The sequence below is a fragment of the Mustelus asterias genome, chromosome 1 (genome assembly GCF_964213995.1).
Source record: "Mustelus asterias chromosome 1, sMusAst1.hap1.1, whole genome shotgun sequence".
Lineage (NCBI taxonomy): Eukaryota > Metazoa > Chordata > Chondrichthyes > Carcharhiniformes > Triakidae > Mustelus > Mustelus asterias.
In genome coordinates this window covers 104,971,379-104,994,914 of record NC_135801.1, presented here as the reverse complement: position 1 = coordinate 104,994,914, position 23,536 = coordinate 104,971,379, and the positions used below count along the sequence as shown (strand labels likewise).

The window sequence follows — 23,536 nt, the reverse complement described above, 5'->3', positions numbered from 1 at the left end:
ACTTGGTTACCGGTAAAGACTCGCATTCCAACCATTATCTTGTTAATTGAGTTTGTGTCTTTATATGCCCTGTTTGTGAACACAAGTCCTCACTCACCTGATGAAGGAGCTTGAGACTCCGAAAGCTAATGCTGCCAAATAAACCTGTTGGACTTTAACCTGGTGTTGTGAGACTTCTTACTATGCTTACCCAGTCCAATGCCGGCATCTCCACATCACAATATCTTTAGTCATAGAGGAAGCTCCAGCTCTGGAAGCCTTTCCTTTCCTCTTTGTGGGAATGTGTCTAGTATGTATCAAAACTATTTCCTTATTAAAAGTATTCCAATGCTCATTTTGTAAGGTATGCTCAACACGAGACAGTTGTGGAAAGAGCATCCATGATAGCTTTATGAAGATGAAAATTTGAATAAGTAAAAATGTAAAAGAGTCTGAGGGAAATCCAGGGGAATAGGACAAAGTGGGCAGCTGTTTCAAAGACTGAATGCCTCCTTCTGTTCTGTTAATTCTATGATGCAATATCAGACAGACTTTACATATTCAGCCTGCAGCAAATACTCTAAATAAATTTAAGAACAGCTTTGCATATTCTGAAAACTAAACGTGGCATTTTGTTTAAGTAAAGACGAGGTGAGATAAGTTTCCCATTTAAAACAAACAGCTACATTAAGGAGCATTGCATAGGCCTTATTTTGAAGAAATATAAAGCTCACCTCCAATAATATGGTATTTATCTGTGGATTTAAAACCTCTGCCTTCTTTTTAGCCTGTAGAAAATTACACAAAAGCAATTACAACAAGTCAGCCTTATGTTACAAAGAACATACTGGAGATGCTTGAAATCTGAAATAAAAACAGAAAATACTGGAGCTACTCAACAGGTCAGACAGCATCTGTGGGGAGAAACAGAGTTTCAGGTTGGTGTTGATCCTTCATCAGAATTGAGGAAGAGTAGATATGTACCAACCGGCTCAAAAACAGCTTCTTCCCTGTTGCCATCAGACTTTTCAATGGACCTTTGAAAAATCGCTTTAAGTTGATCTTTGTCTACACCCCAGCTATGACTGTAACACTACATTCTGTACTCTCTCCTTTCCTTCCCTATGTACAGTATGCTTTGTCTGTATAGCGTGCAAGAAACAGTACTTTTCACTGTATACTAATACATGTGGCAATAATAAATCAAATATGTGATAGGCTTTGATCAAGTAAAAGAGGTGGGGAAGGAAGGAGGAAGAACAAAAGAAAAGGTCTGTATTAGGGTGGAGGGCAGGAGAGATTAAATGAGAAAAGATTTTGTGGTAATGGGCAAAGAAATGAAAGATGCATCCAGACAAGGATTGAGTAGCTAGATAACATTCATCCAAATGCAAAGTATGCCTTATGTTAAATTGACTAACTCTTCAAAATAGGGGAGGAATTTCAAAAGTGTTCACATCTGATTTTTATGTAAAATCATCAATGTGTGTTTAGAAAATTATTCTATTTATGGAGTTGCTCAGTGAAGTATCTTCTATCCTGACTTCTTACTTCTTGGAATATTTTATAGATTGTAAAATTACTGATAAACTTCCTGGTCACCTTGAAGTCCATCTTCTTCAAAGAAACCAATCTTCCTCAAATTTGAGACAATTAAAAAGTGATAATATATAATTACAATAACTTACCCCTGCTCGAGTCATACAGGAAGCAAATTTCTTCGATAGTGAGGAGACTTCCTTACACATAGCAACAGTTAATCTGGGTTATCAAATAAAATCTGATCAGAAAACGTGATTTACGAACAAACCAGATATAATCAAATTTGCATACAAAGGCTTGGTGAGAGTGTTACTTGAAAACTTTCATAAGAAAAGGTATGTACGACTAAGTGCTCAAACATGTTTTGATTTATTTCACAGCTCAATAACAATAAAAGGACATCATATTAAAATATTAAGTAATAATGACATTCATTTTCAGGGAAGTGATGCATGACAATGAGATAAGAAGTGATTAGGGCCTCCCAAATTAACAAAGTTGAGAAGGTATCATGCATTTTAACTCGAGTGCAATTTTTGATAAAAAGCAGAATGGAAGGCCATGCTGTAAGCTCTTATTTAATGCAGATATGAACTACTATCGGCAAAAATAACAGCTGTTTGCATATGGATATTTAAATAGTTTTAGCCTGTGTATAATGAAGATAATTTGAATGTTTGTAAAATGTCTCTGCAGTCAACTAAAAGGAAACAGCTCTGGGATAATGTATACACATTTGTTTAAGTTATGTGAGAAGAGGGAGTGCATTTTTAGAAGGAAAAATATTTTAAAAAGAGCACATTTAAAAAGCAAATATTGGCAACAAATCCTAACTCCTGCACCATATTGCCTTTGTCAGAATTTTGTTATAAAGTCTATTGCCACAAATATGTATTATTTTGGCACTTGAGGGATGTTTCTCTGTTTTTTAATTTTAGTAAAAAAGGAACCATAAAGTAAAGCAGTGTTCCCTGATTCTCTTATCACTGTTCTTTTCTAATCATGTTATACAGAACACACACATTTTTGATTAAATCAAATAAAATACCCCAAATCAAGATCAGTATAGTTTTATGTCTTACGTAGTGAGGATTTTAGACTGATCCAATGCTGGCTTCTCCACGTCCTGTCCATGAAGAATTAACTCAGCCACCTTATGGAGTTGCTCAATGCAGCGTGCCGTTATCTCAGCCAGGCTCTCAATGGACAACGTCAAAACATCCTGAATTCAAAACAGTTTATTTGTTTTACAAATAAATATTTTTCTCTGTGATTTTTATCCCTTCTTCTTTGCAGGGATAGCACACTACAGTTGCCAGCCACTCATCACTTTAGTCATTATAACACTTTTAAAAAGTTAAACGTTTATTAGTCACAAGTAAGGCTCACATTAAAACTGCAATGAAGTTAGTGAAATTCCTCTAGCCGTCACACTCCGGTGCCTGTTTGGGTCAATGCACCTAACCAGCATGTCTTTCAGACTGTGGGAGGAAACCGGAGCACCCGGAGGAAACTCACGCAGACACAGGGAGAACATGCAAACTCCACACAGACAGCGACCCAAGCTGGAAATCGAACCCGGGTCCCTGACTCTGTGAGGCATCAGTGCTAACCACTGTGCCACCCATATTTTAGTATAGGTTTTTAGATTAAAGATCAAGGAGGTGCCACTTTGTCCTCCGTAACCTCGAAGTGCTGTGTAATTCTCCTGTTGCTGTCCCATTGATATCAGCTAATTCAGTAAAAACTAGAGATTAAACCTGGCACCATCTAAATTTGTTTAGCTCAGATATTCAATGGGGAGGTCAGAGACCATGTGGAGTGAGTATACTGGTAAGCTTTTATTTTATTTCATTTAAATTAAGTAAGATGACTAATTAATCAGTATAAAAACTAAAGTCAAATTTTTAATTTATCATATAATTACAATCAATGTTCAATTGATTAGTCAAATCTAGGGGAATAAAGTTTGGCAGCTCTGTAATTTCCTCACAAATTTGTTGCCCTATATTTTTCCCACTTCTTGGAGGCCTATAGAATACACCCAACGCTGTAATAGTAGCTCTGTTGTTTCTTAGCTCTAATCAAATAGATTCTGTTGTTGAACCCTCTAGACACCCTTTTTCTCAAGCACGGTAATTAATTTTCTCCTTAGTCAATAATGCTTTCCTGCTTTCTTTCTTTCCCTATCTTTCCTGAATCCCTTGTATCCAGGAATATTTAGCATTCAGTCCCACCCTTTTTGAGCCAGATCTCGGTTATTGGCAGAACATCATTTTCCCAAGTGGCTACTTGGGAACTTACCTGCAACTTACTAACATTATTTACATACATGCACTGTAAATCTAATTTAGGTCTTATTATGTTCCTTCTTACTCGTCCCTTACCTTACTATTTCTTACTCTGGTGTTATGTGTCTCTCCCAATTATTTGTACACTTTATTTTTCCTCTCTACTGTTAATTTCTGGTTCTCATTGCCCTGCCAAGACAGTCTAAACTAGCACTAGTCAACTGTCCTACATGGACATTAGTTCTGAATCTGTTCAGATGCAACCTTGATTTAGGAGTGCCAGACAAAAGGAACTTGCCTGGTAGGCGGCTGGCACATTGGCGAGGGTTTGCTGGATGGCCTTTGAGAAGCACAGGAAAGTTGTGCAACTCCCATTTAATTGCCCAGCCACCACTAAAATTCAGTTGACTCAGAGATAGTTGCTGTCAAGTAGCTTATTGATGAGCCTATTGATTGCCGCAAGTAGGCGAGTTTCTCTCATTAGTCCCATCCTGCCTCGGAATAAATCGCGTAAGATTTTCCTGCCACCAGCAGACTGATGTGCAGCCTCTCTCATGATTAACAGTATTCAGGCACCGTGTTTTTCTCGGTGATGGATGGGATTAAATTCTGTGCACATATCGTTGAAAGTGGCAGGACAGATTGTGAAAGCACTATTGTAATGTAGACTAAATATGGCAAACACTCTGTATATGCCATATACAGAGTGTTTGCCATAACTCTGTATATGGCAATCTCTTGAGAAGTACCGAAATGAATAACCAGTTCAGCTAGCTTTTCATGGAATCTTGTAAATGATAGAACCAAAATTTAGATGATCCATATAAAGGCCGGGATTTTCTGGTCAAGCCCTTGGCAGGAAATGTCGCGGGTGGGATGGAAAATTTGGAGAGATATTTAAAAGGCCATTGATTTTTGGAGCAAATTTCCAGAAAATCCCAGTCAAAGCTTACTTATCCTGAATTATCCACAGAATATATTTCTTTAAAAGTTAAGTCATAAGCTGCAGTCTTTATATAGAAACTAGAAGGTATATTTTAAGGGAGTTATGCACAATCAGAATGCCATTGGATATCATAGGGTGACACAGTGGTTAGCACTGCTGCCTCAACGCCAGGGACCTGTGTTCAATTCCGGACTTGGATGACCGTCTGTGTGGAGTTTGCACGTTCTCCCCGTGTCTGCGTATCTTCCCGTGGGTTTCCTCTGGGTGCTCTGGTTTCCTCCCACAGTCCAGGATGTGTAGGTTAGGTTGATTGGCCATGGTAAATTGCCCTTTAGTGTCCCAAGATAAAAAAGTTAGGGGGATTAGTGGGGTAAACATGTGGGGTTACAGGGATAGGACCTGGATAAGAGTTGGTGCAGACTCGATGAGCCGAATGGCCTCCTTCTGCGCTGTAGGGATACTATGTTTCTATATCTGAAATCAGGCTCTGTACTTTTGACTAACAGCAATTTAGTAACAATTTTAACAAGATTATCTTTCATTCTAAGCACTTGTATATGCTTCACATTTGAGAAAAATCTCACCTCAACAGATATTTTGTCTTTTTGACTTTCTTTGCATTTTTGTTTCCCTTTTTGTTTATCCTCTTTCTCATTATTTGTTTCTGAACTCTTTTCTTCTGCTTCTTCATCAAGCAAAGCATTGGTTTCCTTCAGCCAACCAAAAGCCTTTCTCCTCGCCTGGAAAAGTGAATTTAGGACATCAGCTGAATAAGTGCTTTAGCATCACACAAATCTCTTCTTTAAGATAATATTTTAAACATCTGATGATGTCTTATGCTATAATCACAAAATATAAAAAATAGAAGAGTTCTGTATGGCAATATATTTTTAAACTAAAATGTAGGTTGAAAGTAACAATGACTTGGCTCAACTGATTTATATCTATTCACCTCGATGAATTGCCACAGGGTAGTAGTGTCTTTGTCCAAATTAGAATATTTTTGTGGATAAATTACCTTAGATATGTTTATATCAATTACACTCACAGTTGAACCCAACTATAATAATTAGTGCATTATATTTGCAAAGCACAACTCACTTACTTCATGAGTTTCAACATATTCAACAAGTTAATTTTTACGTTTAGAAATAGGTGCAACCTAATAATTAAAGTTGCCTTTTGTTATTAGAGATTTCTTGTCTAAAGTAATTCCATTTAATCCAAGTAATTGTATTCCTTGCAGAACAGTAAGGGTTAAAATGGTAAGCAATATAGCTGGAATCAGATTTGAAGTCACTATCTTGTTTGTTTCAAAACTGAATAAAGCCAGTGGACCATGTTTGGACAGTTGTATAATAAGGAAAAAGTCCCATAAACATCTCAATGACAACAGTTGCAAGAATATGATTATTGTACTGGCTTGACAATAATTCATTTTAGAAAGTGATGATTTCAGTTCCTTTGGGGCCTAGTGCCTGCAGCATAAGAAAATTGATATTAATTATGCTCACTAATCAGAGACGCAATGGAAAATAGACTTAGTGGCTGCACACAGAATAGCCACAAGGTATTGCAATGTTACAATTTATACAAAGAAATATCAGCTTAGATCATTGAATATGAAATTTTAAATCTTGCTTTTCCTAAATGGAGCTGTTCACAATACCAACAATATTATTTCAATTGAAAGCTTGATTGAAATCATGTCAAATATGTACAGATTGAGTTAATGAAAGGCTCAAAGCACTTTCAGATCCAATGAAGCAGTTCAGTCTTGATAATGTTCTAGAGAAACTCAGCAGCTAACTGAACAGCAAAGTCCTGCAAATAGTAATGAGATAAAGGCTTCAAATGATTCAATTATTCTGAACATTTCTACAACTAGCAAAATATGACAGGTATGTTCAAGTAATGCTCCCAGCAAGCAATGAATTAAACATCATTAGTCTGTTTATTGGCTGATTTCAAGAAATAATTTGTTTTAAAAGCAGTCCCCTCTGCATTAAACAGTCAAAAACTCTGAATGGTTCACTGGATAAATGCATGGGATGCAATACTGAACTATGTAAACCATGTTGAACTATGCAGGCGCAACAGAGAATTGACCTCTAGTTAGCTTTAGTAAATCAGGGTTGAGGCAGGTTCATTTTAGTAACCCTTGGAATGGCTGGGCTTCAGAATGCTTCTCCTGATTATTGGGCAGCAATCTCTACTGAAAAGTATAGTTGGTTGGACTTTGAGTAAGGACAGGATTTGACAAATGAATAGCATGCAGGTATTCATCATTCAAGCCTTCATTTGTAAATACACGTGATACTTAATGAAATGTTAGAGAACATACATGTTCTATCAAATCGCACTATGAGAATAAATCCATGTGATTGAATGCTTTCCTTTCTAACTCAAGGAAGAAAATGAGTCTTTAGCTAACAATTAAAGGCTTACAAAAAGCAATGTAGAACACAAAAGGGCAATGTAGAACATCGAGAGTGTTCCCCACAAACACAATTACACCCCTGTTAAGCAATTGCTATGCATTTCCAAACCTTACCGCAAATGTATTGTAATTATTCACAAATTCTACTTGCCTTGTTAAGCTTGTCTGGAGTAGCAGCTACATGCAACTCAAATAGTAGCTCAGTTAGCATGTACACAAACTCCTCACCATCATCTGCCAGAAACAAAATAGCATTTTGTCTCTTTACTGCATTTTTTTAACACTATTTTCAGATGTTCAAAATTACAGATATTAACAGTTTCTTCCTAAAACCTTCATTAGTTTGTCACACCACTCATGCAGGATAATCCATTGTCATGCTTCCAATCTTTCACTGAACCAGTGGTAAATTATTTTATCTGATTGTACAGTACAGAAAACATGTTCTCATTCATGAAGCAATTCTTTTGGGAAGAATGCAAAATTAATCGGGAAATCTTAATTCTGTAACATGTTACACTGATATGATGGCAAGAGATATTTGGATTTGTGCAAGTTGAGATTTCAGTGCTGGTAAGTTTAAATACAAAAGGCCTGGCATATTTTGTTGGGATTAAGTGAGGCTAAAATGTATTTATTTTTAAATAGGAAAAATGTTCTTTTTGCTTACACTATACTACACGTTATTCCTCTGCTGACACAAGTCATGCAACATGTTTTTCATTATAGCTGTTGTTAGAATAGTTCTCTACATTTTTCAAACAGTTGAGATGACAACTCCCTGTAGTGAAGCGCAGGTGTTTGCCTTTCAATTTGGTTCTGCCATTTAGATGTAAAATGGCTGATTTCTACAGGACATCAATTTACCTGTCTTTTGTTCATGTCCTTTGTAATAAGAAATCTGTTGATCTTGTAAATGTCTCCTAGGGAAGAGAATTCTAAATTTTTAGCAGGTTTTGTGCAAGAAAATGCTTCCTGGTTTCACTCCTACTTCTAACTGTGCCTCCCAGTTCTGGACTCACCCACCAGAGGAAAGAGTTTTGTTGTATCTAACCTATCAAGTTCTTTAATGCTGTTAAACATTTCAATTATGATGCCAAACTCCTTCTGAACTGAAGGAAATACAACCCAGGTTTATAGAACCTGTTATCTTTATTGAACGAGTTAAGCCCTGGTATTATTCCCGAGATTCTGATGAATGAAATAAATGTTAAGTACAAGAAATATGAGGGTTAAAATTATGTGAGTAATAAAATGCCCAGTTGAGAGTTGAGAAGAAAATGAGAAGCATAACAGATGTTTTTTAAATTAAACGCAGTTTAAAGTAGAATCATAGAACCCTACAGTGCAGAAAGAGGCCATTTGACCCATCGAGTCTGCACTGACCACAATCCCACCCAGGCCCTACTCCCATATCCCTACATATTTACCCACTAATCCCTCTAACCTACGCATCTCAGGACACCAAGGGGCAATTTTAGCATGGCCAATCAACCTAACCCGCACATCTTTGGACTGTGGGAGGAAACCGGAGCACCCAGAGAAAACCCACGCAGACACGAGGAGAATGTGCAAACTCCACACTAACGGTGACCCAAGCCGGGGATCGAACCCAGGTCCCTGGAGCTGTGAAGCAGCAGTGCTGACCACTGTGCTACCGTGCCACCCGTTAAAGTGTTCAACATTTTAGTAACATATATCAATAATGGGCCACAACTTACAAATTCCTCAGGATTGTATTGGGAAATAATCTAAAGTAGTGTTGAGGAATGCCCTTCAGAGGAGCACATGTAAGGTTTGCATGACAATTAGCCAGAAGTGCAAACGTTCATTGCGCAATTGCTCTGCACTGGGAACCATTTGAAAACGCGACTTAAATCACAATCTTCAGGCAATTGCGACTGGGTTACACCAATAGGTACTCAAAGTTAGAAGGATTAAAACCACTTCTAATTTCTGGGTATCTACTGTTAAAACCCAGACTGAACCACCACAGGACTCCCCAACACCCTGAACCTCAAGGACTTGCATCCCCCACGCCGCCACTACCCCATCCCCCAGTTTCAGTTACATCGTGCTCATTATTTCTGAATAGCTTTCTAATACCAACTTTTCACATCATCTTTTGAGAAACCATGCAAAGAGACAGTAATATCACATTAGCATACGTTTCTTCTCCTCTTGCTCTTCCTCTATATTTAATTCGAGTAAGAAGACATCTTTAATACTGATCAAGTCCTTTCTCAGAGTTTCCAACTCATCTCCTGTGAGAGACATCAAAACAGACTGAACCTGAAAAAGCAAAAATAAATCTTCAATGAAATGATTTATGAATAATAGGTGGAACATAATGAGGGCAGTGGGTGAGGCACAATATAAGCCTCCAAAACTGGCAGCATACCCATTGACTCAAATGCCAGGAGCCTTGAGGGAATGAAGCCCCTAACTAGCACCAGCAAACCTACCATGGGACTCTTGGTTTCATGGCAAATATTTACATGCTGCAGTTCTCCCATTTCAGTAGAGCTATTTGTCAATCTGAAGCTGGCAGCTCTCCATTACCACAGAATCATTGGTAGTGGTTGCTACTGCCGGAAATTCACTTGGGCCTTCTCCAGGGATCCCGGAATAAATGTGAGGGCAGGTTAGGGAGGCAGTCACTGATGAGGGAGGTCAGAAGAAAAGAAAAGCGGATGGCTCTCAGCAGGCACTCCATTCCCGATGCTAGGCCCCTTAATTAAGCAATGAATGTCTTTGAACCAGAGAGGCCGCAAGCAAACTCAATAGAATCGCCCCACATGGCAAGTACCTCAGCCTTTGCTGGTTGCGGTTATTAAGTAGGTAACAATTGCCCACTTGAGTTTCAATAGGCGTCTAGCCAGGTAGTCTGTGCTCAAGTCTTCCCATCTAAGATTTAATCAGGGGAGGCAGCAGGGACCACCCTACATCCTCCAACATGATCAAATGACTCCTGCCTCAGAATTTGCCTCCAAAGAGGTTTTCATTGCCACCCATTAAAACCATTGGCCAGAATTTTAAGAGCTCCTTCTGACAGATTGACAGGTGCCTGTGAAATTACCCAGGTGACCTTCCCACTAGACCCAGACCTGTCAGTAATATATAGGGAACAGGTGTATGGTCCTGCTCTAATTGAGGCCCTTAAGTGTTCAATTAATAACTACTTCCAGACCTGGCCTCAGTAGAACAGGGAAAGCCTGGCAGGTTATCCTTGCTCTGAAGTGAGGGGCAGTTCAGAGGGGTCCTCGTGCATAAATCATAAAAGCTAGCATGCAAATTCGGCAGGTAATAGAGAAAGCAAATGGAGTGTTGGCCTTTATTTAAAAGGGAATGGAGTATAAAAATGGGGAAGTCTTGCTAAAACTATACAAGGCATTAGCTAGATCACACCTGGAATGCTGTGAACAGTTTTGGTCTCCTTATCTAAGGAAAGATATACTGGCATTGGAGGCAATCCAGAAAATGTTCACTTGGTTGATCCCAGGTATGGAGGGATTGTCTTATGAGGAGACGTTAAGTAGGTCGGGCCTCATTGGACTTTAAAAGAATGAAAGGGGATCTCATTGGTACATATAGGAATCTCAGAGGGCTTGACAGGGTAGATACTATGATCTTGTTTCCCCTTATGGGAGAGTCTTGGACCAGGGGGCATAGTTTCAGAGTAAAGGGTCGCTCATTTAAGACAGAGATGAAGAGGAATTTCTTCTCTCAGAAGTCTGTGAATCTATGGAATTCTTTACCACAGAGGGTTGTAGAAGCTGGGTCACTAAGCATATTCAAGGCTGAGATAGTCAGATTTATAATCAGTAAGAGTATCAAGGATTATGGGGATAAGGCAAGAAAGTGGAGTTGAGGATTATCACATCAGATTCGTCATGATCTCATTGAATGGCAGAGCAGGCACGAGGGGCTGAATGGCCTATTTGTGCTCCTACGTCTTTTGCTCTTCCGGTGGTCTATTGTCCCATGCAGTCTGTGATTCACCTGAAAGTCTTAGAATCATAGAAACCCTACAGTACAGAAAGAAGCCATTCAGCCCATCGAGTCTGCACCGACCACAATCCCACCCAGGCCCTAGCCCCATATCCCACCCACTAATCCCTCTAAACTACGCATCTCAGGACACGAAGGGGAAATTTTAGCATGGCCAATCAACCTAACCCGCACAACCTAACCCGTGGGCGGCACGGTAGCACAGTGGTTAGCACTGCTGCTTCACAGCTCCAGGGACCTGGGTTCGATTCCCAGCTTGGGTCACTGTCTGTGTGGAGTTTGCACATTCTCCTCGTGTCTGCGTGGGTTTCCTCCGGGTGCTCCGGTTTCCTCCCACAGTCCAAAGATGTGCGGGTTAGGTTGATTGGCCATGCTAAAAATTGCCCCTTAGTGTCCTGAGATGCATAGGTTAGAGGGATTAGTAGGTAAATATGTAGGGATATGGGAGTAGGGCCTGGGTGGGATTGTGGTCGGTGCAGACTCGATGGGCCGAATGGCCTCTTTCTGTACTGTAGGGTTTCTATGATCTTAGGACTGTGGGAGGAAACCGGAGCATCCGGAGGAAACCCATGCAGACACGAGGAGAATGTGCAAACCCCACACAGACAGTGACCCAAGCTGGGAATCGAACCCAGGTCCCTGGAGTTGTGAAGCAGCAGTGCTAACCACTGTGCTACCGTGCCGCCCCATTATTTTGAAAATTGCTAAATACATTGAGGTATGGGTAGGCACAATAGATCTATAAGGTGTAATTGACTTGGATGGACAAGTGATAAAAATGGAGCAAGTTCAAGACACATGAAACAGAAACTTCTTCCTGGAAGTTTCCCTCCAAGTCGCTCACCATTTTGACTTGGAAATATATCACTGTTGCTTCATTGTTGCTATGTCAAAATCCAGGAACTCCATCTCTCAGAATACCATGGGTGTACCTACACCATAGAGGCTGCAGCAGTTCACGAAGGCAACTCATCATTAACTTTACAAGTGTATTTAGCGATGGGCAACATAGCCGAGCCAGCAAAGCCCACATTCTGTAAATGAATTTTTAAAAATCATGTGATGTACTGATGTCCTGTTGTGGAGGGTGCTCTGGAGTTTTAAACAGGTCAATTCCACGGTCACACTTTCACATGGAGTATATCCACTTCTAAATGGGGATTAGGGCCAGCACTGCTCCTTTACTTGCCTACAGGATCTATTCATCTCCATAATTTCTGAGACTTTGAAAAGGTTACTTTTTAAAACAATTTCCTTACGCAGTCACTTAAATTTAAAGGGACCTTTATCCATCTAATTTTGAAATGCTGTGGATCAGGGCTGAATGCTCACAACATTCTATGGTGCCCCCTTTATAATCATATTCATGAAATAGCTTCGCTGCAGAATTGAACTTTTCAGAGTTGTGTTTTGGTTTTTAACTGGGATCACTGTATTGGTCTTTAGATATATTGTTTATATAATTTGTATTCATTAAAACTACTGTTGTCATAATTCCCATACTCCATTTATGCTTATTAGATATTGGCAACATAATTCAAAGAATAAATAGAACTTAACAAGGAACAGTAGAATGCTATATGGCCCTTCCAGCTTGCATGCCGAAAACAATGACTGATCTTTGACCTCAATACCACTTAACTACCTGTACACCCCCCCACCCAATCCAAAAATCTATCTTGGCTTTGAATATACTCAATATATACTGAGCATCCACAGTCCTCTAGGGTAGAGGATTCCAAAGTTTCACAAACCTTATTAAAGAAATTCCTCCTCATTTCACTTTCAAATGGTCAGTCCTTTAACCAGAGAGACTAAGGGCCAGGTTTTCCATTTATAGAAGGGAATCAGAAGGCGGCTTCAATTCTAGATTGCAAACCCATCTCTAATGCAAAACAGAAAGCAACTGCTATTTTGAACAAATGGGGGAGTTAATTGCTTAAAGTCAGATCTGCTGCCCAATGAGCAGGCAAAGACATGGACAAGGAGGCGGCTGGGTCAGTCAAAAAGCAGGCCATGTTCTGACTTGCTTCAGCATCAAATGTTTTATGTTTGAAGTTGGCAACATTAAAATTTCCCACATTTCAGAGGGCAGCAGGAGGCCTGGATTCAAGGAGAGGGTAGACTGATGATGTATTCATTAAAATTAGTCAACTTTTATATAACATGGTTCCATCTGTCATGCTCAGCCTCTTCAATACTGCTTTGATCTATATCTTCGCATACAAGCTTACTGGGGAGGGGTTCATAAGCCTACAGCAATGTCAAGTTCCTCATTAATAGGAGACAGCTCCCTTTTTAGCCCATGGGCAAATGGCAGTGGAAGGAAGCAGAGGCGTGACATTTGGCCATGATCCATGAATCACCTCACATCTTCCGCATTATACTCCATCTGTCTCCCTCTTGATCTCTTAACCTATCTATGTCTTTACAGCCTCTTTGTCTGCCTCTCAACTAATTGTCCTATCTAGTTTTGTATCATCCGTAAACTTGGATACATTATTCTCAAAGTCATTAATAAGAATTGTAAATTTGAAAAGAGAGATAGCCAAATAAAGAGAATATAAAAAGAGAATAGGACAATTTGAGAAAATTTTCAAAACTCACTTTTATTTCACTCTCATTGGAAAGAATTTCTAAAGCTTCCAAATGAGAAAGACCTTGAAAGTCATCAAACAACATTCCATAGTGAGCAGTCTTCTCAACAATCAGTTGATGAGAAAGTCGTTGCTTCTCTTTTTCTTTTGCTTCCCTTAACATCTACTTGGAAAAATTAATACCAGTTAGAGCATTGTTTTATTATATTCATAATATAATTAATAAATTCAGATGTCAGGTGAAATGTGCAAATCGAGTCATGCGTTATGTAACAAGATTCAAAAATGTCCACATGATGGCATTTCAGAGGCTATGAAAAATGCAAGATTGAATTGCCATTGCAGAGTTATTATCCTGCCTCCCGACCCTTTCCAACATGTCTCAATGTTTACACTGTGGAATGAAAATCTCGATGGATAGTCAATTTTAGTAGTTATTGAAATCATATTGAATGAGCCTTACTATAATGTGATGGAAACACAGACATAGAAAATAGGAGCAGTAGGCCTTCAGCCCCTCGAGCCTGCCTAGCTGTTCATTATGATCATGGCTGATCATCCAACTCAAGTTCTGAATTTTGAGAGGGGTCATAGATGCTATTGCAGGGTGGATAATGGCAAGCCCTTTAAAAATTGTAAAACTCTCTGCATCTGCCTGAGAAAATTGTCAAAACAATTGTGCTAATACTTTCAATAGCTGCTTTGACATGACATTAAGTGCTTTCATTAAATCATTATTAATACCTGGTTGCTGTCCACAACCTATCATCACAATGGAAGGGAAGCTGTAAATTCGCATTTGATTGACAGTTCAATGAGACACATAAAGCTGTCATTGATGTGGGATTATGAATACAAATGTTCGATTTAACAAGAGATTAAGTACTCCAGGGGATTGAATGGGCTTTCATAAATGGGACAATTTTTTTATATAGAGAAGTCTATAATATTTAGAATTTTATTTGAATTCATCATAACATGGCTTCCAAAGTCTATCTATGGTGGATTGTGGGTAAATTGGCATGGAGGTTGTAAAGGCAAAGAATGGTGGGCGGTAAGACACGAGTTAACACTAAGTTGACTTTGGGGGTAGGTGGAGGGCATGGGTTGACATGGAGGACAGGAGGGGCCATGAGTTGGCATAAATGGGCATGTGGGTGGAGGGTGAAGGAGTGTGAAGGATGAGTGCAAAGGGTCTAACGTTTAAGAAAACAACTGAGACGAAGGCCTAAAGAACCAGCTAGGGCCTTTTAAACAGCCTGCCATGGCACTAGGTGGCCCTGTGGCCATTTCTGATCTGTATTCACCTTCAATCTGGTCCTGGGGATGGTGGGCCTGATCCCATTCTCACCAGGAATTAAGATCCTGCCATTTAAAGCTCTTCCTCCTATCGCGCACACCCCCACCCCTACCATCACCGTCCAAAATGGATGCAGAGATTCTGAAAATTTTCCAACTCCCGTTACCTGACACTGAAGCGAAAATCCAGGCTGCAGTCCTTATAATTTAGAATGTGGAGTATTGAGGTAGAGCTGCACTGTCAAAGTTAGGTGCCATTTTTTAGATTAGGCGTTAAACTCCAGTCTGTCTGCCCTTCTGGGTAAGTGCAAAAGATTTCATGGTATTATTTAGAAGAAGAGCACGGGAGATAATCTTAGTCTTCTGGCTAATGTTAATGTCTTGGTCAACATCAAAAACCAAAGTAGCTGGTCATTAACAAATTCCTGTTTCTAGGATCTTGCTATGCACAAACAGGCTGCCTTGTTCCCCACATTACAACAGAATGACTACACTTCCGGAAGTACTTAACTGGTGGTAAAGTTATTTGGGATATCCGGTGGTGGTGAAAACATGATATAAATGTAAATCTTCTTTGACTTCATCAAGTTAAGATATCAAGAGGAACGAATAATAGAGAAAATCTATTTCCACTGTTTGGGAATCTGGGACTAGGCAGCATAGTCTAAAGGTTGGAGTGAAATTAGAAAACATTTCTACACAATCAGTGGTAATCCAAACTTTGATTCTGTAAACGGCAATTGTTAATTTCAAAACTGAGATTGACGGTTTGTTATTAGCCCAAGGTATTATGGGACAAAGCTGGGTAAGTGTTTGGTACAGATGAGCCACAATATCATTGAATAGTGGAGCAGGCTCCTGCAGTTAAATATATTTTCTCTCTCCACAGATGTTGTCAGACGTGCTGAGTTCCTCCAGCACTTTCTGTTTTTGTTTCAGATTCCAGCATCCGCAGTACTTTGCCTTTAACCTACTCCTTTTCCTGTTTAATTCCAAAAAATTGTTGCAGTTTTTGAGGCATTTAAAACAGTACCTGACCAATTTAGATGTTCCATTTCATGAAAATGAGATTCCAAATTGACATTTAAATATGTAATAAAATGAGTATTTGCAACAGTAGGGCTTGGACAGAAGCCACTAAGCTTTTAGTGTGTCTTTGAAGGGCTCATTAAATTGGATACTGTAAAATGTTGAGAAAATTCTGCTGGTTACTACAGCTGACAGTTGCACACATTTAAATACATCGGATCAGTATTTTTAAAAATGAGGACAGCGTGGGTTTCCTCCGGGTGCTCCAGTTTCCTCCCACAGTCCAAAGATGTGCGGGTTAGGTTGATTGGCCAAGCTGAAAATTGCCCTTAGTGTCCTGGGATGCGTAGGTTAGAGGGATTAGTGGGTAAAAGATGTAGGGATATGGGGGTAGGGCCTGGGTGGGATTGTGGTCGGTGCAGACTCGATGGGCCGAATGGCCTCTTTCTGTGCTGTAGGGATTCTAAGATTCCCTTTTCTTTCCTCAGTTTCTACCCTTTCCTGGTGTTATTCCATTATTATATCCAAGATAACAGTTACAGTGACTTGCTTTCATTCTTCATTGATATTCTGAAAAGTTCACTAGTAGATGTGAGAGACCCTAGCTACTGCCTCTGAGAAACTGTGGAGCTCAACAAAGGAAACTGTGTAGGTACATAAACTTCCATCATTGTGTGGAACAGTGCAATGGTGTTCCTGTCCTATACTACAGTGTACTATTTTATAAACTGACCAATTCATACTAGCATAAATACTAAAACAAAGGTTTCAGAAATGATTACAAGTGTTCCGATGAGACCAATAAAATGTAAAGTTATTTAATTCAGTATAAAATGCTACTGTAGTTGTGAAATTCATTCTCAATACCTGGGACAAAGTGGCAGTTCGATGTATTAATATCTTTGTTTTCTTGAATCCAGGGTCACTTTCTGCAAGGACATTCATGGTCTTCTTGCCAATAAATTCTAGCGCATCCAAGCCACCTGTGATCACAGTCTTACCCTAAAAAAACCCCACAGAAAACAATATGTAGTATTTATAGTTGATCATTATTTTTACAGTTGATAAGTTAGTCCAGACATTGTAACTTACCACATACAGCATCACCTATTTCAAGCATGTTCATCAGACCGTTTCTTATTCTAAACTCACTTACATTTCTGAATTATTTCCAGAACAATGGGCAGTGCAGAAGTCAGGCTATTTGGAAGCCAGCATTGGTTGATGTGTTTAAGTACGTTTCCCCCTTTTTCAGTTGGGCTTGAAAAATGTTATGCAGCATTTTAACCAAATGTAACCAGACTGGAAGAACTTGATTAAAAAAGGAAGAAACCTTGCATGAAAATCATAATGCGCCAGTCAGGATGTCTCATTTCACTTACTGTGCTTTGAACAACATTAGAAATTGTTGACAACATGCCACGAGATCCGGCAGTGGGGGAAGAGGGTTGAACATCTTCAGAATGGACTTCTTCTTGCGGATCTGTTCAGGAAAGTAAAATAATTTACGAAGATCACAACGTATCTCTATTATTAGGGAACTTGAAGCTGCACAATTCTATCAATTCCTTGAAAGTATTTCCCACAAGAAATCCAATGGAAATACAGAAATTACTTTCTAATCCTTTTTGCTGCATCTTGACCTCCACATCTCTTGACGCTTAGATAGGTTCAGTACTTGTATTGTTGAGACTGACAAGGAGTCAACAATGTTTAATTTTATTTCCAAAAAGTGCTTCATTTCTTGCTACACAGAACTTGACAAGAACCAACTAGACTGGACTCCATTTTAAAACAGAAAAGTGATTATCCTTCCAAAATTATCTATTCCCTTGCATCGAAAGCCAGGACATCACATGGTCTGGTCCCTGAGCTCCAAAAGAACTATCTGTTGGATGAATTCCTGCAGACAGATTTTAGGAAGCTAGGAAATAAGTTAAAAGTAGGATTTCAAAGAAAGTTTTAGTGGAAGAAGCTGGGCAGGTGGAAGGGGTATTAGTAGGGCAGCATTTTAATGGCAGTGTTCATAATTCAGTTAGATTTAGTATAGTTATGGAGAAAGATAAAGATAGATGAAGAGTAAATGCTCTCAACTGAGAAAAAGCCAAATTTATAAAACTGAGGTGTGATTTGGCAAAAGTGGACTGGAAACAGCTTGGAGGTAAATTAGTGTCAGATAGTTTGAGGCATTCAAGGAGATAGAGAGGGTTCAGAGCAAATATGTACCCACAAGAAAAAGGATTGGACTCCCAAGTATAGATCCTGTCCCCTCAGAATACGTCAAGGCAAAAGAAGAGAAACGTGTCAGATAGCAACAGCTCAATACTGCAAAATGCCTTGAGTGGTATAGAAAATGCAGGGATGAAATTACAAAGGAAATTAGGAAAGCGAAGAGAGGCATGATAAAATATTGGCAAATAAAATAAAGGAAAGCCCAAAGAGCAGAAGGATAATTAAAGAAAGAGTAGATTCTGATTAAAGGTCACAGACCTAAAACATTAAACTCTGTTTTTCTCTCCAAAGATGCTGCCTAACCAGAGTTCTTTCTGTTTTTATTTCCAGCATCGGCACCATTTTGCCTTTGCATTAGTGTTCAACCAAGAGGAGTAAAGGCATGGAGAGGTGTTCAACAGCACATGATTAGTGGCAGGGAAGGGATCAGGAAATGTTACAGAGGTTGAAATAGGTGGTCTTAGTGATGATGATAAATTTCAAACCAAGGTTGTGTAAAATCTGGTTTAGCCACAACCATTTGCCAGGAAGAGATGGAGTTGGTGACTAGAAAAAAGTTAAGTGGGGACTGAAGACACAGTCTTGGTCTTCACATCAGTTTGTTGAAAAAAATCTTTGCTCATCCTGTACTGTATGTCAATTAGTTTGACAAAAAGAGACACTGGAGGCAAAGTCAGTGAAGATATCTCTGTGAGAAAGTAAGCGTAATACTTGGCTGAGTGGTACAGAACAATGATGAGGTGCAAGAGGCAGAACAAGGGGAGATGCTTAAAGGAGGTGAAATTACCAGAATAACTGGGAGACAGGAAAAAATACAATTGAAAAATATATGCAGGGATTGATAAGAACGATGGAAAGGATGTTGGCAAGATTAACTCTCGGCAGGCACACCATATAAGAAGTATAACACAGCAATTGGAGTTGCTGCTTGTTAGGACACAGTAATAACTAAGTGTCTTGCTTGGCCTTTTAGAAGATGCCAAGGGAGGCACAGAAGCTGTCAAGTAATTTATGATGGAGTCAAGCCTAGGATGATAGCAAACGAGTAGGAAATTGGGAGCTGTAGAATTAAGGTTTGTGAGTGCAGAGTGACTGATGGTAGAGAAAAGAATAAAAGGGATTGAACAAAAAAGGAAAAAAAGGAAGAGAAAGGGGGAATTTAAAGTGATGGATTGGAGTCCAAAACACACATGCAAATGGATGCAGGTAAATTAAGTCAGAGAGGCATGGTTACATGCTAGATCTAGATAACTATGCTTTGAAGTGCATGGATAAGACACAGGAGACAACACATGGGGAAAACTCAATTTAAAGTCAAAGGTCTGATAAGCTGATGCAAGCTAGGTGGAAATGTCCAAATGAATGAGGCTAGATCCTATTCAACAGGCAGAGCATTGATGTAGGTATTTCCATAATTTAAATATTTCCTCTGATCAGATGTTGTTGGTACCCAGCTTTCTACACAAGACAGTCACTGATGCTGGTCCCCAGGAATCACTACTGATTAATTTTAAAGCTGCAAAACAAAGCATTTTCAGCAAGGCTACCAGAAGACACACAATGCCTTTGAAGTACACCCAAACAAGGAATCGGTGCCATTAAAAGAGAAGAGAAGAAAATAGACAAGAAAAAAAATACGAGGTCCAACTTTTTTCCAGCTACCTGATGCTGTGGTAACTTCATCCGTCTCAGACAGTTTCCTCTCCTCGGATGCTTGAGCATTGCTATGTATTTTGAAGGATGCTTCTGCCTTCTCCATTACAGTGCTCAGCCCATGGCCTGAAATTGAATTATAATTATTAATTTATTCAACATACAGATAAGGATTTAAATCATATTTCACAAAAGGAAAAAATGTATCTTTTTCCATCCATTAAATGTTACCGAAAAAAGTTTTAAATCTCTTACTACTATAACTTGGCATATGATTATTTCAAATGGATATTAAAGTCATTTAGTGTGATGGACTAATGGTTAATTCATTTTAACCATTAGCACACATCTCCAGGATCTTCAGGATGTTACTCCCCAAGCACATTTATCCATCCACATACACTAACTGTGCCATAAATTAATAATGCCTGATGCTAAATCCAAGCCCAGTTTTGTGATCAACCTCACTATGTACAAACCCCAGGTACAATATCCTCATAGGCTCTTCTGCTCTCTCCCCTCTCATCACCAGCAATACACTGGGGCCTTCTAACCACTGACTCCCTTCTCCACTCCTTTACCATGCTCACCCGCCCAACAATCAGCCAGTCTCTCAATCTGGCTGTGACTAGAAATAGAAGCAAAAGATGTTCATTTAGTCCTGCTGTTAAAGTCCACAGGATCCAAAAGAAACACACATCCATCAGTAACACCAAGGCCACTGCATTGTGTTAACCTGTAAAGCTACTGCACTCCTCTCTGGAAACCTCCATGGTCAACATACTTTTAGTGCTCTTAGTCACTAGATTTCTTCCATGAAACTTACCAACAGTTGCTGTTGCTGATGACAACAGCGATTTCCCCCAGGTTCCCCAGGATCCCCAGGCTTTACCTTTATTCGAAGTTGAATCCTGTAGATTTGATGCACAAATGAAAATGTTTATCTATTATTTATTTACTAGAACAAGGTACTTGAGGGTGTTTTGACTATACACAATCTACACAGCAGCCACTGTCTAATTTCATAGAATGGTGGTTATTAATTATATTAGACAAGTAAATAGTTTGACATATTCTTTGACTTTACAAACTTACACTGCCTACAAAAAATTTCACAGCAGGAATTTTGGCTGAGAAAAATATGGAAAGTTCTGTACACAGGCTTCCAAAGTCTGTTCCAGATGCAGAAGTGTTGAGGCACAGTCCTTCTAGTCTTCTCCTTAGCTTCACATCATAGATGCCAGCCCTCAGCTAATTTGATCTCCAACAATATTCTGCTATTGTGCAGAAGAGTGTTCAAGAACTAGCCACATCTCTAGATAAACTACTCCATTACAGCTTCAATATTGGCCTCAACTAATGTGGAAAATTGCCCAATTACATTTTGTCCAAAAAAAAGCGTAAATCCATTCTGGCCAATTATTGCTGACTTTAAATCATCAGAAAAGTAACGGAAGGGCTAATGTCATTAAATAGCATTTATTCACCAATATTTAGTTTAGGTTCTGAAAGGACTAGACTTGGAATTAGCCTGCATGTGGAAGAAGCTTCAGAAGATTTTTTAATTAAATGTTTCCCACCCATCCCCTAGGGCCCACTACAAGCTATGGCACTTCCTTGCCCATTGATCCACTATATACTGCATAGATGCAATTAACTCTAAGGTGATCGTAATTTGTATAAAAGAAAGCAATTCAAAAAACAAAGAACAATACAGCACAGGAACAGGCCCTTCGGCCCTCCAAGCCCGTGCCGCTCCCTGGTCCAAACTAGACCATTCTTTTGTATCCCTCCATTCCCACTCCGTTCATGTGGCTATCTAGATAAGTCTTAAACGTTCCCAGGGTGTCCACCTTCACCACCTTGCCTGGCAGCGCATTCCAGGCCCCCACCACCCTGTGTAAAATATGTCCTTCTGATATCTGTGTTAAACCTCCCCCCCTTCACCTTGAACCTATGACCCCTCGTGAACGTCACCACCGACCTGGGGAAAAGCTTCCCACCGTTCACCCTATCTATGCCTTTCATAATTTTATACACCTCTATTAAGTCTCCCCTCGTCCTCCGTCTTTCCAGGGAGAACAACCCCAGTTTACCTAATCTCTCCTCATAACCAAGCCCCTCCATACCAGGCAACATCCTGGTAAACCTCCTCTGTACTCTCTCCAAAGCCTCCACGTCCTTCTGGTAGTGTGGTGACCAGAACTGGACGCAGTATTCCAAATGCGGCCGAACCAACGTTCTATACATCTGCAACATCAGACCCCAGCTTTTATACTCTATGCCCCGTCCTATAAAGGCAAGCATGCCATATGCCTTCGTCACCACCTTCTCCACCTGTGACGTCACCTTCAAGGATCTGTGGACTTGCACACCCAGGTCCCTCTGCGTATCTCCACCCTTTATGGTTCTGCCATTTATCGTATAGCTCCTTCCTACATTATTTCTACCAAAATGCATCACTTCGCATTTATCAGGATTGAACTCCATCTGCCATTTCTTTGCCCAAATTTCCAGCCTATCTAGATCCTTCGGTAGCCTCTGACAATGCTCCTCACTATCTGCAAGTCCTGCCAATTTTGTGTCGTCCGCAAACTTACTGATCACCCCAGTTACTCCTTCTTCCAGATCGTTTATATAAATCACAAACAGCTTTCCACTTGCTTTGAAAAACTTATTTTTACTACAGGCCAATAAATCATTGTTCGACTGGATCAAGAGAGAGAGGAGTGACTGGTGGCTAGAGTGAAAGGGTAAGAGATTGGCTTTATTTTACTTACTTTTTCGCGGGGTTTCTTAAGTCTAGTAGTTTTAAGGGAAAAACGGAAGTAGGCCGACCACGGGGTGACCTGGGAAGGTTTTTTGTAGCGCACAGGAGGTTTAAAAAGCAGGCTGCACTATCCAGCGGGCGGCGGAGTGAGCAGGTAGCAGAGTGAGGGCTGAAGGGCTTTGGCTCAAAACGGGCTTCGTCGAGAACAGGCAGAGGCGAGAGTAGGTTTTTTTTTCCCCCAGAAAGTTTATTCTTGTTTTTCCCCCAGAGTAAAAAAAAATGCCAGGTAAGATGTTGGAATGCTCCTCTTGCAGGATGTGGGAGATCAGGGAGACCTCCGGTATCCCTGACGACAACACCTGCAAAAGATGCATCCAGCTGCAGCTGCTAGCAAAGCGTGTTAGGGAACTGGAGAAGGAGCTTGATGACCTCCATCTAATTCGGGAGAATGAGAAGTATATAGACAGTAGCTTTAGGGAGGTAGTTACACCTAAGCAGCAGAGCACAGGAAATTGGGTTACTGTAAAGGAGAGGAAATAGAAATGTGAAAGGACAGGCAGAGCAGGGTTCCCCTGTGGCCATACCCCTCCACAACAGGTATACTAAATTGGATACTGTTGTGGGAGATGCTTTACCTGGGACAAGGTGCGACAGCCGGAACTCTGATATTGAGTCTGGTTCTACAGCGCAAAAGGGTGGGAGGAAGAAGAGGAGAGCAGTAGTGATAAGGGACTCAATGGTCAGAGG

The 23,536-nt window shown here is 39.9% G+C and overlaps 1 protein-coding gene across 4 annotated transcripts in view; it reads right to left on the bottom strand.

Moving 5' to 3' along the window:
• LOC144495727 (protein NOXP20-like) overlaps positions 1 to 23,536 on the bottom strand; it is a 43,723-nt gene that overhangs the window by 9,319 nt on the left and 10,868 nt on the right. For all 4 annotated transcript variants that reach the window (XM_078216102.1, XM_078216093.1, XM_078216113.1 and 1 more), the window contains 11 exons: positions 20,846 to 20,930; positions 20,029 to 20,145; positions 17,517 to 17,617; positions 17,002 to 17,136; positions 13,817 to 13,969; positions 9,367 to 9,490; positions 7,350 to 7,432; positions 5,343 to 5,498; positions 2,604 to 2,743; positions 1,668 to 1,740; positions 714 to 767 (listed from right to left, as the gene is read on the bottom strand). In XM_078216102.1, coding sequence (XP_078072228.1) covers positions 714 to 767; positions 1,668 to 1,740; positions 2,604 to 2,743; positions 5,343 to 5,498; positions 7,350 to 7,432; positions 9,367 to 9,490; positions 13,817 to 13,969; positions 17,002 to 17,136; positions 17,517 to 17,617; positions 20,029 to 20,145; positions 20,846 to 20,930 — 1,221 coding nt within the window. The remainder of the gene's footprint in view (positions 1 to 713; positions 768 to 1,667; positions 1,741 to 2,603; positions 2,744 to 5,342; positions 5,499 to 7,349; positions 7,433 to 9,366; positions 9,491 to 13,816; positions 13,970 to 17,001; positions 17,137 to 17,516; positions 17,618 to 20,028; positions 20,146 to 20,845; positions 20,931 to 23,536) is intronic.